Source organism: Rana temporaria, chromosome 4 (assembly GCF_905171775.1).
Source record: "Rana temporaria chromosome 4, aRanTem1.1, whole genome shotgun sequence".
NCBI lineage: Eukaryota > Metazoa > Chordata > Amphibia > Anura > Ranidae > Rana > Rana temporaria.
Window position 1 is genome coordinate 285,623,852 of NC_053492.1, and position 17,255 is coordinate 285,641,106.

Consider the following 17,255-nt stretch of genomic DNA (forward strand, 5'->3'; position numbering starts at 1 on the left):
ATGCAAAAAAAAATAAGAAAAAAACAGGAAGGGGCAAATACTTTTTCATTACTGTCATGAATCGGGTTTACATCAACTTTAAGGGAGGGACAGTCAGCATCAACATATACAATCACCTCCTGGATTGTTAGGACAATTAAAAGAGCCTATGATATCTGCTGTATCTGGCAGAAGATCTTCTTGCTGAGCCACCTGAAATGCTGGACAGCTCCTTGCCCGATACCTTGGTTTTTTTGTGAATCTTGAACTTCTTGCTCCTCCCATGAACTTCCTATTTAAACCTTGTCTTTGCACTTCCTATTTGCCAGATTATTGGGCTCTTCTCCAGCCAATATCTTGCTTCTTTCACTACTGTTGCCTACCTTTGTCTTCACTATCACACATTACTAAACTTGGTATGTACCTCAATTATGCTTCTGCTTGACTCAACCTGCAATCATTCGTTACCTTACCTTGTTCCTCGACTTGGCTTCTGCTTGATCCCAACTTGCAACCTCTTTGCGACATTTTTCTTGTTTACTGACTACTCTTCGGCTTGATCCCTACCTGCAATATCTGCTACTGGCCCTCAGCTTGCTCATCGCCTGGTGGGGCAATCCTGAAGACTGCAACCTGGTACTAGCATGCAGCTAAATTCATCTTCACCATTAGGAGCTCTGCTGAAAACCCATTAGTGCTTAGACCCTAAGCTTCAGCCCACATCATCCTCCAGGATGAGTTTCTGGTGTACTTATCCTGTTGGTTGGTGGGAGCCTTTCTACTGTTATAGCTGCTGGTCTCTGAGCCTGTCTCCTAAATGTGACAAACAAGCTCTTCCACAAGTGATAATGAGCCTTAACTAAGTAAATACCAATTGTTTAGCCCAAAAAAATGCTTTCTCTTTAGGTTCTGTTTTTTTTATTAGTGTCATTATTTTAATTGGTACTTGCTTGTTGACTAACAGGGATACCGGCTGTAAAATATTTTTTTTTTGCATTTTGCATTGTGCACACAAATACATGGTTTTGCAGGCTCAGGGCATGCCTTAAAGCTGAACAGAGTGTTACAGGACAGTATAATTTTCATAGACAGCCTCAGGGCCAGCATAGTCTAGAATATCATATTTGGCTGTGCGATTTTTTCCTGTAAATTGTGCTTGCCTTACATGCACCAGCAGCATCCCAATCTGATTAACTTCTGTTGAAAAAAAAAAGGCTTTATTTCAGGTAGTTTTAGCAGTGACATGCTTTTTTAACAGGGGCTACAAAGCATGCTAGTGTAGAAGCTGCCAAAGGTCTTAAAGGCATTGGAAGGTGTCTTCCCCAAAAAATTACAGGTATAACTTGGTACAAATTGACCAGTGATACAGAAGTTTAATTGCATGGTTAAGCTCTTTTTTATCATTAACCTTTAATTGACAATGCAGTGTGGTGCAAACAATTGAGGTGAATATAAAGCCTAGCTTTTGTTTATACTATACAATGAATGAATGAATGAAAACTTATATAGCGCAACACATGCAAACTTAATCGCCTCTGGGCGGTAACTTTGTGGTGCTTTTTAAGTTATCCCAAAGCATTGGGGTGGGCTGCTGCATAAAAAGGTGAGCTCCAACAACTGTTCAACAAGTATTTACTGTATACCCCAAAACTCCCATGAAATAGATTTTCTTTTACTTCCTGTCCTGAAACACAGCAATAAGTCCTTACTTCCTGTCCAGAAACAGTGTGTGAAATTACCATTTTGCACAGTTGTTACCAGAACAAGTGTCTCCATTGACATATCCTCCTTCTATTCCTGTTCTGTTGACAACTAAATAATTAGCATTTTCCCTAATTTTTATTACCTGTGATATTGATCCCCAGGACGAACAGAAACGGTAAATCTCCTTAATAGGGACACCAAAAACACTTGGCGTAGGTTATAATTCTTCCCCACTATCTGAAACAAAGGCTGAGACTGGCCCACTGTGTTCAAAAATGAAGAAAAATACATGGCGTTAGATAACGGATTTATAGCGGTATTAAATACAAAACCAAAAATGTATTAGATTGCAGCTTTCACTTGTTGATCTGGCCATTCTGTTATTTTTCAACTTCATTTGCAGACCATGCTGTCTAGCAAAATTAGTAGTTTTAGGCAGGGCTGTCTTAATGCATGGGCACCCCCGGCACTGCCCAGGGGCCCAAGGTGCATGGGGGCCCCATGAAAATCTTGCATTACATCATACTTGCAAACTGTCCCGGATTTGATGGTATAGTCACGCTTTTTATTAAGCTGTCCCCGGGATGGCTGTGTTCTGTACAGCTTCCTGGAACCTGTACTGTGCCCTCCTGATCCCAGTATTGTGCCCTTCTGCCTTCCCCCTGTACTGTGCCCTTTGTGTTGATTAGTCTTTCACTTATGGCATGTTTAATTGTCTAAAATCTATTTTATTGAACGTACTAATAAATGTATGTTTAATTCTATCAACTATTTAAACTTTTTCTTGGAAGTAGGTGCGTTAATTAATGCAGTGGGGCCCTTACCAGCCTGCCCCACTTTGCCCAGGGGCCCATGATGCTATTTAGACGGTCTTCGTTTAAGGACTGAGACAAACTATTTAACACTGACAGGAATGCTTATAATAAGGTGGCCCCCAAGAGTCGCACATCTAGGTGTTCTGGAGTGGTGAGGAGAATGGCACCCTCAGCCTGGACTCCAACCAGGAGTTGCAACTCTCCTCACCACTCCAGGACACCTAGATGTGCGACTCTTAGTGGCAACCCCATTGTTCTTTGAAGCCTGATAGGAACCAGAACGGGTTCCATCCCCTGTTAGCACTCTAGCAGAAGCTGCGGAAGCATTGATTTCATACCCCTTTACCACGAGCCTGAGCATTACACAAACATTTCTTAGGTCACAGGATGCTTACAATGGCCAGTGTTTATTCATTTATCTAAAAACCTTTATTCCAAAATGTGAAAAAACTTTTTGCTTTGATGTCACCACCTGGCTTCTCCACCACACAGTGGTGGCTGGTGAGTTTTTCTCTTTGGGGGCCAAACAACCAGCACTACCACCTGCAACCCCCTGCGGCGCAGCACTGATGCAACCCCCCTGCATCAGAGGCGGCCGGGGGGCTTGTGTCACTGATAGCTGCTTGCACCCCCCCCCCCAGGATGTCCGGCAAGCCTCCTCCATGCAGGTAGCGGTAGTGTGCTCTCCTCTCTTCCTCCTCCATTCAGGCAGCGGCAGTGTGCTCTTCTCTCCTCCTCCTCCTCCTCCATGAACTCAGCAGCGGTGTGCTCTTCTCTCCTCCTCTTCCTCCATGCAGGCAGCAGCATCACCAGCACTTACTGGTTCTGTGCGGGCTGCTGTAGTGTGGTGTGCAGCGGCGGCTCAGGCTCCAGCGTGTCTCCTCTTCCAAAGCGCTAGGCATCCAATAGGATCGCTTTGTGCTTTGGCCAATTGTGAAACAGGTCTCACGACCTGCCTCCTGATTGGCGGGGAGAAACTGTAGCGTGACCATAGCGAAAATGCATTTGTTATCGTCACACAACAGGGTGGGATCATTCGGCATGGGACCTGAAAGACATCAGCGATCACTGAAGTAGCGTTGACCACTACAGTGATTCTCTACTATGGTATTCCACAAGTATGGTATAAGCATACTTATATTGATCCAGCTTGGATCAATGTAACTATAAAAAAAATAAGATGAACTCCACCTAACACTTTACAACTGAAATCCAGGTATTGATTTTTTATTTAATCAAGTCCAACTAAATCTGCTAGTACATCTACTGCCTTCTTCCCAGATTGCCAATGCTGTTGTCTAAATGTGTCTCCATTGCTCCTCCAGTGGGATGGAGACACCCTAAGAAGGGAAATATGGGCCAAATTCTCAAAACCATGTGTAAATTTAGGATTATCTAACTTATGTCATTTAAGTTACGGCGCCCTAAGTTGGTGTCGTAACTACCGTATTCTCAGTGCATTTGCGCACAAAACTGCGCCATCCTTAACTTAAGTTTCAATGCGTAAGGCGTGGTTATGGCAAGTGGGAATGAAGTGGGCGTGCTTCATTGTAATGAGCCGTGACCCCATGCAAATGAAGTGCCGGCCGTACTGCGCATGCGCGCACGAATCTGGACCTCAATGCGCATGTGCAGAACTTTGGTCAGCGCAATCAGTGAGATAGGTAAAAGGCCAAGCGTACTTAGTTTGAAGATCGCCCTGTGTCTAAATAGCCCCAGTCAAACACACTTCAATTGCAAAAGTATTTCCCTGTGTTCCCTTCCTAAAGCAAGTTGCTTCTGCTTTGAACGTTTGTCAGTGTTTGTTGGTAAGATTGTTTTGTGAGAAAAGTGTTTGTGGAGTTGGAGGGTATAGTTGGTGTTTGTTTTTGCTAATTTTTTTTTTGTTTTGATTGTTTGCCTGTTTGTTTTTCATAATAGTTTTTTTTGGGTTTTGTTTATATTTTTTGTTTTCCTTTTTTGCCTGTTTGTTTTCGAATTAATAGTAGCTGTCTGTCTATTTGTTATTTTGGCTTGTTTGTATTTTCTTTGGTGTGTGTGTGTATTGTTGTTTGTTTTTTGGGTGAGTTCCCTGTTGCTGGGTGTTGTCTGTCATGGCTCCCAAGCGCAGGAAGCTAAATTTTACACCGGCAGAGAAGCATATACTTGCTCAGGGCGTCATGAAATTTGGGCGATTTCTCCATGGCCCTGAGAGCCACACCACCACCCCGGCCAGGAGGAAGGAGATCCTTCAAAAGATCACCGATCGGATCAATGCGGCGGGGGGGGGGGGGGAGACCAGGACCATCGCTGGAGTTCAAAAAAAAATAAATGACTTGAGGAGCGTGTCCCGGAACAAGCTGGCAACGCTGCATGCCCATACCAGGGGCACTGGAGGAGGGGGACCCTGCCCAGTCAGGATGAGTGAGGAGGAATGGGCAGTGGCCCAGTGTTTCCACCCACAGCAGGTGGTGGGCCTGCCTGGCTTTGACAATGATCCTCTTATGAGGACAGGTAATTTTTTGGAATTTCTATCTGGTGATTAGCATGTGTGGGTGGGGGAAGGGAAGATGTGCCAAGTGTATGGATCCAACAACCTGTGATTGTTTTGTGTCCTCCCCAGATGGCCAGGAGGTTGCAGCCCCATCAGCCCAGGAGGTGGCAGCCCCATCAGCCCAGGAGGTGGCAGCCCCATCAGCCCAGGAGGTGGCAGCCCCATCAGCCCAGGAGGTGGCAGCCCCATCAGGTCAGGAGGTTGCTGGCCCATCAGGTCACGAGGTTGCTGGCCCATCAGGTCAGGAGGTTGCAGGCCCATCAGGGCAGGCTGCTGCACCACCCCCAAGACAGGCTCATGCAGAGTCCCAAGAAGGGCAGGATTCGCCATGGGAGGGGAGTGCCCACAACTCCCCTAATTTGGATGTTGAGTGGGAGGAGGATGAGGGGGAGGAAGATGACAATATTCTGATTGGGCAGGAAATAATGATGGGCCAAGATATGACCTTTGAATCATCCCCTGAGGGAACCCCACAGGCGCCCAGAAGTCAGGCCACCATCATGGGTCGCCCCTTCCAACCCTCCTCCAACATGCAGCAGCACCCATGGCTCACTCCAACTCCTCCTCCAAGGCCAAAAGCCTCAGGGGCAAGTAGGATGCCGACCCCTGAAAACAGGGGGGGGTTGGTGCGTCTGCCGGTCAGTCTGTTGAGGGACAATGTCCGGCAGACCCGCAGTCTGTCTGCAATACAAAAAACTATGAGCAAGGTGGAGCGCAGCCTGGGTGCAATGAGGGAGTCACTGGGTGACGTGGCCACCAACTCCGTGGGGGTCATCACCTGTTTGTGGGACCTGAGGAACGCCACAACAGGTGTGGCCCAGGAGGTGACTGCCCTCACCCAGGCTGTGCAAGCCAATACCCGGGCTGTGCAGGCCAATACGGCTGACATAACTTCCTGTCTGACAAGGATAGCCGTTGCCTTGGAGGGAAGGCCAGCAGGAGGACAGACACCAGGGGAGGCTGCTTCCTCCCCTGTACAGTCCCCCCGCCCTGAAAATACTCCCTCCCCTGCACAGTCCCCCCCCCCTGAAAATACTCCCTCCCCTGCACAGTCCCCCCCCCCTGAAAATACTCCCTCCCCTGCACAGACCCCCCCGTGAAGATCCCCCAGTCGGCCGTGGCCGTCCCCGTGCCCGTCCCCGTGACCGTGCCCGTGGGCAGCCCAGAAGGAGCACTCGGCAACATCCCTAATTTGCAGGGGTACTTTTTTTTTTTTTTTTTTACACTGTACTTATGATTTGGTTTATGTGTGTGAATGATGTGTGAATGTGGGGGGATGGCATTCCTGAAAACATAAGGGTGTCACCCTCAGTTTTGGTGGAGTAGGGATCCCCAGGACCAGGGAGAAGTCATCCTAGGTTCCTGAATGGTGTATGAATGCACAGTGACATAATTGGAGCCGTGGCGGGGCGTTACTGCTCCCAAGTACCAAAGGGGGGGGGGGGTACTTGGATCTAATCCAATTGGATGTGCATGTGATGTGTCTGTGCTAGGGACCACAGTGACGTGCATTCATGCATTCTCATTGTGAGATAATTAATGTGCGTTTTGTAAATAAAAATAAACATTCTCTTTGGCATATAAGTAATGTGCATTTATTTAGCAAAATAAAGATTTAAAGGTCACATAATCTCTGTGATTTGGTCTTGGCAAATCAAAAACAAAAATATAATTAGGATGCATTTACTGGGCAAAGATGCCTTCAGACAGTTGTCTCCTGATTGCCTGGCCCTCAGCAGACCGGGTAGAGGGGTTTGGGGGGGGGGGGTTGCCTGGGTGGGGGGTTAGGTCAGGAGATATCTCCACATGCATGCCCCTTCTTAATGCAAAATTGTGCAGTATGCAACATGCCCCAATAATTTTGCATACAAAGTCTGGGGAATACAATAGTGTACCCCCAGTCTTGTCCAGGCATCTGAATCTTGACTTTAGCATGCCAAAAGTCCGCTCTACTATAGCCCGGGTCTGGATGTGCACCTCATTGAATTTTCGTTCTCCGGGTGTTTGGGGGTTCCTAAAGGGGGTCATCAGGTGGGGTCCCAATGCATATCCTGAGTCACCTGTAAGGGAAAAGACAGGAGGATATTAGTCATGCATGTGCCCCTTGTGATGTCTGCATCATGGGAGGGGCATACCTGACACCAATGTCACTCACCAATCAGCCAGCTGTCTCCATACACGTTCATCTCAAAGTCTCTGTAGATCTTGGTCTGCCTTAGGATGAAACTATCATGGCACGAGCCGGGAAACTTGGCACAAACGTGCCAGATGAGGCCATGTGCATCTACGATCATCTGGACATTGATCGAATGCCAGCCTTTCCTGTTTCTGAACAGGTGTTCAGTATCATGGGGGGGCTGGAGTGCCACATGGGTGCAGTCAATCGCCCCGATGATCTTAGGAAAGCCAGCAATATTGTAAAAGTCTGTCATTGCTTGCACACGCTGGTCCTCCTGGGTGGGCATGACAAACTGGTGGCTCATGCGCCGCAGTATGGCAGGGACCACCTGATGTAGACATTTACTCATGGTTGACTGCACCATCCCAGCCACACCTCCAGATGCTCGCTGGAATGAGCCACTCGATAAAAAATGGAGGGTTGCCATAACTTTTTCAAGAGGTGTCAGGGCATGGGAACGTAGGGTTGGGGCGATTAGATCCTCATGAAGGAGTTGGGTGATCTCCAGGATGGCCTCCCTATCAAATCGGTAGTTGCCCATGACCTCATAAGCTGGCATTTGCCAAATATCACGGCGTGGCCGATAAACACGCGCCTGTGCCCTCATCCTCCTCCTCTGTGCCCTCCTCCTCCTTTGTGCCTGTAAGGCAGCAAGTGCCGTCAAAATCATTGCTGGTCCTGGCATTTTTAAACAACAACCTTCACAACTAGAGCTGTAACCTCTAGTCACTTCCTTCTGCAAACCCTTCCACAGCATGTGTAAAATTAGGGCTGGTTTTATAATGTGGAAATTTAGTCAGAAAAACTAACAGGTGCGCACAGGGCGGAAAATACGGCACACACACTTAATTCTGAGAATCGCCCTAACTCCCTCATTTGCATATTTGCCTATCAAAAACAGCGGCGAGCCTAGCGTAATTTGCGCCCGGGAATGCGCAGGTGTAACTAATTTAAGTACGGCTGAAAATACGGAAATCTTTGCTTAAGTCGTTTTGACGATCGCGCGCAAATATACGCGCCGTGTAAAATTAGAAAAATGGAGTTAAGTCTGCGTATCTCTTTTGAGAATTTGGCCCTATGTTACTAGCTGGATAACCAGTTGAAAAAATAGATAAAAAAAACGAACAAAGCCATCACATTTAAGAAATGGTAAGCTGCAATATAAAATTATCTGTTTTGTGGTTTAATACTGCTTTAAGGATGAAGTGATAATCAAAGAAAATGAGCTAAACCATAAAAAAAAATTCAGCCTTAAAAAAATGAAAGAAACTATTAGGTATATAAGTTGTGTATATAATTATTGGACACCTAGATATCAACGATTCCTGGGCAGAAGAGGTTTATTCCTGTAAAAAAAATAATTTTAATCAACACAAGCTCAAACTAAAAGCTCAAATTATTTTGATAACAGCAGCAGCAATTGACAGTTTACTTAAAGAATAGCTGATGGAAATAAAGCAGAATTTGTCATAAAATTATTTGTGTTTTAATAAATCTTATGGAAATTATTCTGGTTTTATGATAGTACTGTAATTTATAGGAACAGAGAGTACTAAATAAACATGCATATATCATGACATGTCAGACAAGCTGTCTAAATAATAAAAAACGATGTTGGCGTATTGTGTGCTTGTGGGCAAAAAATTAATTGACTTGTGTGATTTTGGTCAAAAAATGTATTTACTGCAATTTTACAATATTACTAATACATTGAAACAGAATTTTCATAATTACCTTCTTGTCCATACTTATACAATATGCCCATTACAGACACAGTGGATAAAGCGGGTACAAGGGCATGAAGCAGAAAGGACATTTTGAATTTTACAAAAGTATGTTTCTTATTCTATTGGATGGATTGTCAATAGAAAATCAGTTGCTTCTGCCAGTTTGTTCTACTACTGATACCCCTACTTTCTCTTGGGCTTTATATAAGTTTCTCCTATGATGTAAAGTAAGGAACAATGTCTGATTGTTGACTATTTATTGTGCATTGTCTGTAACTTGTTACCACTGTATTTATTTAAATGAAAATCTCAATAAAAGCTGTTTAAAAGTAGTTTTTTTTTTTTTTAAACATTTCATGGGGGCAATTTTTTTATTCATATCACATTTTTCTTTTTATTCTCTGGGAACAGGTCAGGTTCTTCCACTTGGTGAACTAGGCAGGTTGCAGCCACTGTCCAGGGGCATAGATAAGAGGGGGAGTCAGGAGGGTCCAAACTCTCCTTGCCCAAAGCATTAATCAATGGTTCAGTAAGTAGGCTAATGTAGCTGCGAGACTACCAGAAAGCCGCACAGCCTGTTTTCCGTCACAACCACAACCTGTCTCGTACAAGTTGTATAGAAAAGTACGTGAAGAAATAATTCCAGATGGCTGCACTTCCAAAAATCCTCTTAGTGAAGCTTTATATGACAAGTGGAGCGGGGGACAAAGAGGTAGCTTCAATAAAAGGATTTTTGGAAGTGCAGCCATCTGGAAATATTTCTTCACGTTACACAGCATGCGAGCTGGGCTAGCACCTGACTAGTGTGTGTGAGGATTAACCAGAGACTCTCTCACCTGGAGCAGCTTTTCTTGTTCCGCATAGAAAAGTAACATGCCGCTGGGACTTCGAGGGATCCCGGGTGATGTTAGAAGGAAGGGACATTGAGAAAAGTTCAGCTAAACATTGACTTAGGAGGCAGCAGGGGAGGGGGTGCAAACTCTAGCCTACAGGCCAATGGGTACACAAGTTCACTCTACACCACTGCAAGTAAATCCCGTGGGCCTCCTGTAGTGCAGGTGTTGGATGGAGCAAGCGCCAGCTCTGATGAGGGAGAAGCCTGCACTCAAGCTCCTGAACTGTGCAGTGAAGATCCTCCAATGATCGAGGTGAGGGAGAAGAAAGCAAACAGATGTTTTTCCCAGGAAATACAGGGAGCTGTTAGAAGTGCCTGTGCCCCCCCTTTAAAAACATTGTAATACCATTGTAATACCACCCATTTTACTGTCCTTTGTAACAGGGTGAAAATAACCTGACACCTGTGCAGCATAGGTGTCAGCGTATTGTCACCATGTTAAAAGAGCAAGAATATTGGTGACATTACAATGACTGTACAATGGGTTCACACTAACCAAAACTCTAAAAAGTGACCTGCTTTGGACCACTTTTTAAAGTGCGGTAAAGTTGCTACTATCAGTAGCTCAGGAGGTGTCTCCCCCTGAATGCCTGTTATTTCTTTTTTTGTTTTTGTTTTTATATTGTGTTAATACATCACAACCACAAGCCAATGTTAACATTTGGGGAAGTTAAACCTTTTTTTGGGGGGGGGATACAAGTAGCTAGTCTTGCCTAGGGCACAAAAAACTTAGTACCGGCCCGGTCTGGGAAACAACTCTCCGTTTAGTAGATTGCTTCAACGAAGGGCTGAATGTTTTTCTAAATGCACAAACATTGGTACTTATAAAAAATAACACTTCTGGCTGTTGATCCAAGGAGAGGAGATATGTACATATTGTAACTGGATTCTAACATTTATAGGTAAAGCTAATCCAGGGAATATCCGATTGCCTCTCGGGGGAATCAGGAAGGAATTTTTTCCCCTGCTGGGGCAAATTGGATCATTCTTTGCTGGGGTTTTTTGCCTTCCTTTTTTTTTTTTTTTCATTTAAAGGTTAAACTAGATGGACTTGTGTCTTTTTTTTTCAACCTTACTAACTATGTAACTATGAAAGAAAATGTTTCTCTGTTATGCTGCGTACACACGATAGGTTAGTCTGATAAAAAAGGTCTGATGGACCGTTTTCATCAGACCAAACCGATCGTGTGTGGGCCCCATCGGTTATTTATCCATAGGTTAAAAAAATAGGAACTTGTTTTAAAATTATCTGATGGATAAAAAACCTATAGAAAAAAACAATCGTCTGTGGGTACGTCCATCGGTTAAAAATCCACGCATGCTCAGAATCAAGTTGACGCATGCTTGGAAGCATTGAACTTCATTTTTTTCAGCACGTCGTTGTGTTTTACGTCACCGCGTTCTGACACGATCGTTTTTTTAACTGATGGTGTGTAGGCACGACTGATCATCAGTCAACTTCATCGGATCACTAATGGAAAAATCCATAAGACCGTTTTCATCAGACTAACCTATTGTGTTTACAGGGCATTAGAGTTGGATCTTGCTTTGTACGTTTTACATCACCCTTCCCTGGATCAGCTGTGGGTTTGAGATTCTATAAACACAGGCCTGGATTCAGAGAGATCTGCCTATCTTTAGGCGGGCGTAGCATTTCTCAGATACACTACGCCGCCGTAACTTAGAGCGGCAGGTCCCGTATTCAGAAACAACTTGCTCGGTAAGTTACGGCGGCGTAGTGTATCTGACACGGCGTAAGCCCGCCTAATTCAAACTAGGCTGGTAGGGGGCGTGTTGTATGTAAATGTTTCGTGACCCCACGTAAATGACGCTGTTATTGAACGGCGCATGCGCGCGCATGCTCAGTATCATGTCGAGTTTTCAAAGTAAATTACGCCCGCTCAATGCTTAGTTGACGTGAACGTAACCTACGCCCAGCCCCATTGATGGACGGCTTACGCAAACGACGTAAAATACGACGCTGTTCGTACGTTTCCGACGTCCATACCTAACATGACTTACCCCTGCTTTATGAGGGGTAACTTTACGCCGGTCCGACGCCTTACGCAAACGACGTATCTTGATACGCCGGGCGCACGTACGTTTGTGAATCGGCGTATCTATCTAATTTGCATATTCAAACGCGGAAATCTACGGAAGCGCCACCAAGCGGCCAGCGTAAATATGCACCCTACGATACGATGGCGTAGGAGACTTACGCTGCTCGTATCTAGGCAACATTGAGGCGTATCTGATTCTATGAATCAGGCGCCGAGATGCGATGGCCCTCATTCAGAGTTACGACGGCGTATCTGGAGATACGCCGACGTAACTCTTTTCTGAATCCGGGCCACAGACTTTTAATGTATGTATTTTTGTTTTTTGGTTGAAGGTAATGGGGATGTGTCTTTTTGTAACCTAACTCTGTAATTATGAAATTAGAAATCTGATTGATCTCTATAGCTAGCAGCTCTACTTCTGTTTTCTTTTCTCTAAATGTATACATATCTGTTCATCATTGCTTTCATCATGAAGATAGACTTGTGTTGTCTTTACAAATATCACTAATATTTACAACCTTTTTATATTTTTGTTTTTCCAGGCATGAATTATTATTTGGCTGTTGTGCCATTTCTTGGAGCTTTGGATGCAGGTTTACTTCAAGGGTCTACATATGATATAGACATATCCCACCCAGAAGAATTTGAATCCGATTTTTGCTACAGTGTTACAGGATGTCAAAATGCCGCTCCTCAAGCAATGGAAGAATGGAAGACTTTTTTTGAGGTTGATATACCATTTATACTGTTAGCAAGTACATTATATAGTAACAAAGCATAAACCTGAGATGAAAGCCTTAGATTTGCAAACATTGGAATGTATTATGTTAGTAGCTCATATAATTATTCCTGAATTCTGAGCAGTGCCCACTGCACTTATTTTTTACATAAAGTGCATGTATTGAGTGCCTAGTGAAATTACATGCAAATTACATGTAAATTTGTTCTGCGAGAATAGGGCAACAAAATTTGTGGAGCTAAGAATCATAGATATTTATTTTTTTAAAACTTAGTTCCTTTCCGTGGTAGTATTTTCTATTGTTAATGTTAATTGATATTAAAACAGAACAGGCATTCCGCGCCTGATGGAGAAAGATGGAGAGAATGATTGTTCTATATGCAGCCGCCCCCCACTGCTCCTCCTATGTAGGTTACAGGGGGGCTGTACTCACGTTTTCTTTTATCCGGCTTCAAGTTGTCAGCAGCAGGTTTCTGCTCTGGCTTCCCCCCCCCCTTCCCCCCTTCGCAGTCATGCCCCCGGCACCGACGGCAGACCAATACGGTCGGCCATGAGGCTCTCATCTAGTTCCTCCCCCCTCTATGCTTACGGTGCCGATGGCTCGGGACACCGGGCGGCCGCGGAGAGGCAGAATGAACGGCGCAAGCTCAAAGAGCCTTGTGCCCCACAAGGACTTGCAGCCTGGCGGCCCCAGCGGCTGCGGGCCACAGGGCAAGTGCACGGTTAGCCCTATGGCCAATATGGGCCTGACACTGACCATACAGTGGTAGATTTTTGAACAAATAATTGTACGGAAAATCTTGTCAGTACATTCAAGAATGTCTACAGAGGCTTTGACGAATGACATTTGAAAGTACTTAAAAGCAAATAAGATTTTGAAGATTTTATTTTGAAATAAAATCACCTAGGGTTGCCTGCTGTGACCTCAGAGTGCATATTTGTTTTTCACACCCAAGCACAGGGGGGCACTAAGGGCCAGATCCACAACGAGCGGGCTTAACTTAAATCTTCCTATTTAAGTTACACCGCCGCAAAATCTCTACCTAAGTGCCCGATCCACAAAGCACTTACCTAGAAATTTTCAGCGCTGTATCTTAAATTCGTCCGGCGCAAGGCGAGCCCAATCTAATGGGGCGAGTCCCATTTAAATTAGGCGCACTCCCGCGCCGGACGTACTGCGCATGCTCCCGATGCGATTTTCCCGACGTGAATTGCGCGAAATTACGTTACGCCGAGTTTTGTGAATCGTGCCGGGTAAAAAAAGTTGCGTCGGGAAAAAAAAGAGATGCGGCGGGGAAAAAAAATGTCAAAAAAAATTTGACAGCGTCGCGGGAAAAAAGGGTCTACTTTTACATGGTGTACTAGCTTTAAACTTTGTAAAAGTAGCCCTAATTTTGCGCTTGCAAACTAACAACTTACGGAGACTTCACGAAGGGAAACTGCTTCGTGGATCTCCGTAAGTGCTAATTTGCATACCCAACGCGGCATTTCGACGAAAAAAGCCCCCAGCGGCGGCCGAGGTACTGCATCCTAAGATCCGACAGTGTAAAACTATTACACCTGCCGGATCTTAGGAATATCTATGCGTAACTGATTCTGTGAATCAGTCGCATAGATAGAAACAGGGATACGACGGCGTATCAGTAGATACGCCGGCGTATCCCTTTTGTGGATCTGGCCCTAAGTGTTTTTTTTCAGTTGCCTTTAAAGGATACCATATTGAAGCATCATGACAAATTTAACCACTTCAATACCGGGCACTTTTAACCCCATCCTGCCCAGGCAAATTTTCAGCTTTTAGCGCTGTCACACTTTGAATGTTTGTGTGGTCATGCAACACTGTACCCATGTGACATTTTTTTTCACACAAATAGAGCGTTATTTTTGTGGTATTTAATTACCACAGTTTTTTTTCTTTTTTACTAAGTAAATACATAATAACTGAGTTTTTTTTTGGAAAAAAAAACAAGTTTTCCTTCATTTCTGTTATATTTTTTAGCAAATAGAAAACCTTTCTCCATAAATGTAGGCCAAAATGTATACTGCTAAGTTTTTTTGTGAAAATAAACCAAATTACTGTATATTATTTAGTCTGTAGGAGTCCACAAACTATTGTACATATCTGAAAATCGATCAGTCCTGATGTACTGACGGTTTATCTAATTTCTTGAGGCCTGAAAACATCAGGACAGTACACATATCCCCCAAATTACACGCTTTTTGGAAAGTAGAAAGTCCAAGGTATTTAGTAAGAGACATTATGAGTTTTTTGGAAATTGTAAATTTTTGTTACAAATTCTTGAGAAATTTAATAATGTTAAAAAAATGTTTTCGCAGTTTATGTTCTTAAATATTGTCACCAGTGCAGCACAGCATTATCATATAATGGGTGTGGCAGTGTTCAGGGACACTGACAAGCGATAGTATGTAAAAGAAAAATATAGATTATTTCAAATAATTAAAACATTTTGAACGCTTTTTTTACACACTGTGACCAGAGCAATACAGTGTTTTACCATAGTTACACTGTACTACTCTGTGGAAGTGATCAGGATTTTTAATTTCGTTTTACAAATTAGGATTGTTTATACCAGTGAATTTCACTGGTATAAGCAACCATTTAGACTGAATAAAACTGATTCATTGAGTATATGTTATTGTGAATAGCTGTGATTGGTCACAGCTAATCACATGGTACAGACAGAGCCAATCACAGCACATTTGTACTATGTGAACAGTGTGACCAAGCACAGCTAGCAACACAATTGTATACAATGGATGGCATGAAAGGAAGCCATCCATTGTTTACAATTTTCATGTGATCTGCTGTGGATGGTCACATGGTATTGGCAGCAGGTCGGTACACTGATTAGTCATCGGCTGTGTTGTCATGTGAGATCTACGAAAGTCCCACCCAGCTGCCATCTTGCTATATGCCGGGTGGGAGCTAATTCAAATTGAATCCCTTTTATCTCGTTTATCCCTAAGCTAGCATAAAACAGCAATAACATCAGTATGGTTTTACATGAGGCATGGCTTAGGAATGCTTTAGGGAAAGGTCAACTTCTGAGGCCCCCGTACACACGACCGAGTTTCCCGGCAGAATTCAGCCAGAAACTCGATCGGAGCTGGATTCTGCCGAGAAACTCGGTCGTGTGTACACTTTTCAGCGAGGAAGCCGACGAGGAACTCGTCGGGCCAAATAGAGAACATGTTCTCTATTTCCTCATTGTTCAATGAGGAAAGTTGGCCCGCCGAGATCCTCGGCGGCTTCAACACTGAACTCGACGAGGAACTCGATGTGTTTGGCACGTCGAGTTCCTCGGACGTGTGTACGGGGCCTGAGAATAGCATGTTGGTAAATTGCAAGATTATGCCACCATGCATATTAACACTTGAATTCATCATCATTATAAACTTATCAATAATTTTTTTGTTGTCCCGAGTTTTTTGTAAATGAGTCCTATAATATTTTAGTATCAACATATATTTTTTCTGCTTTCAGCTTTGACAAGCTACTTGGCATTGTCACAGAGCTGTTCCAGAATGCTTTCTCCAAGAATGCCACAATGTACTAGTTGTTTTATTGTAGCAGTTATTGATTTTATGTCTTATTTCACTGAAAATTCTGCTATATCTTTTGGATAGGTTAGATATGACAGACCAGTGCTGTTTGGGTTGAGGCACAAACTTGTTTCTAATTAGACACATCAAACTTCAGACCAATCAGACCTACAGTGAGTTTTCCATGCTATTTTTTTATAAATGTATGTCACTGCAAAGGAAATGTAAACATAATGTTCTTCAAATATTGCCTTCTACCAGTTTTTTTGGGATGAAATACATTCTTTTCAGGAAATTTGTGTAAATATGCAGGCCCCCATATAAAATTATATTTACTTCTTAGTTAGATCTGAATCAGTTTTAGTTACAAAAATTGCAAATTGCAATCACTGCATCTTCCAAGGAAGATCGACATGCTTACTCGCCTCATCAAGGCCTCAGTCATTTACAGAGGCAGCATTTAGATGCTTCACATCCTTATTTCTAAATGGATAGAGCTTGGCTGGATCAAGGTTGCATCAAAAGTGGCCCTCAAAGTCGCTGCAACTCTAAGTTGCATAGATTGGAACGGGTGCCAATGAACTTAATGGGCTGTCACCCGCCATGCGACCCCATGTGTCCAAAGTTGCATGACACGTCGCACTAGTGAAACCGGAGCCCCAAGGTGCTTACAGAACTTCCTCTTGCTTTGCAGGAGACTCTACCTTGGTTGGGACAGTTCGAGTTCTTCCTGGTCATCCTAGTGTAAGAACACGCCGCACTGGCTGTTGGACTTCATGTGTGGCTTGTATCTCACTCTTTAAGGGATCCTTGCACCACGTGCCTCACTAGGGATTCCATTTGCTGGAAAACACCTGGGCTTAGCATGGCTCACACAGAGACTTGCCCTTCGGGACCGGAGTCCAGCATCCCCAGCAGGCTACCTTCTTGGAGAGGCTGACATAGCGCAATGGCAGCAAAGGTGTTCAGTGCATCCCTTCACCCTTATTCCAACTGTACAAACAAATGGCCACTACCCCCACCTACAACTGACCTTTCCAGCAAGGAGCAAATGGAAAAG

The 17,255-nt window shown here is 44.1% G+C and overlaps 1 protein-coding gene across 1 annotated transcript in view; it reads left to right on the top strand.

The window, feature by feature from the left end:
- The window catches only part of C4H6orf58 (chromosome 4 C6orf58 homolog), an 80,098-nt gene that overhangs the window by 16,563 nt on the left and 46,280 nt on the right, over positions 1–17,255 (top strand). The window contains exon 3 of the mRNA XM_040350390.1: positions 12,435–12,619. Coding sequence (XP_040206324.1) covers positions 12,435–12,619 — 185 coding nt within the window. The remainder of the gene's footprint in view (positions 1–12,434; positions 12,620–17,255) is intronic.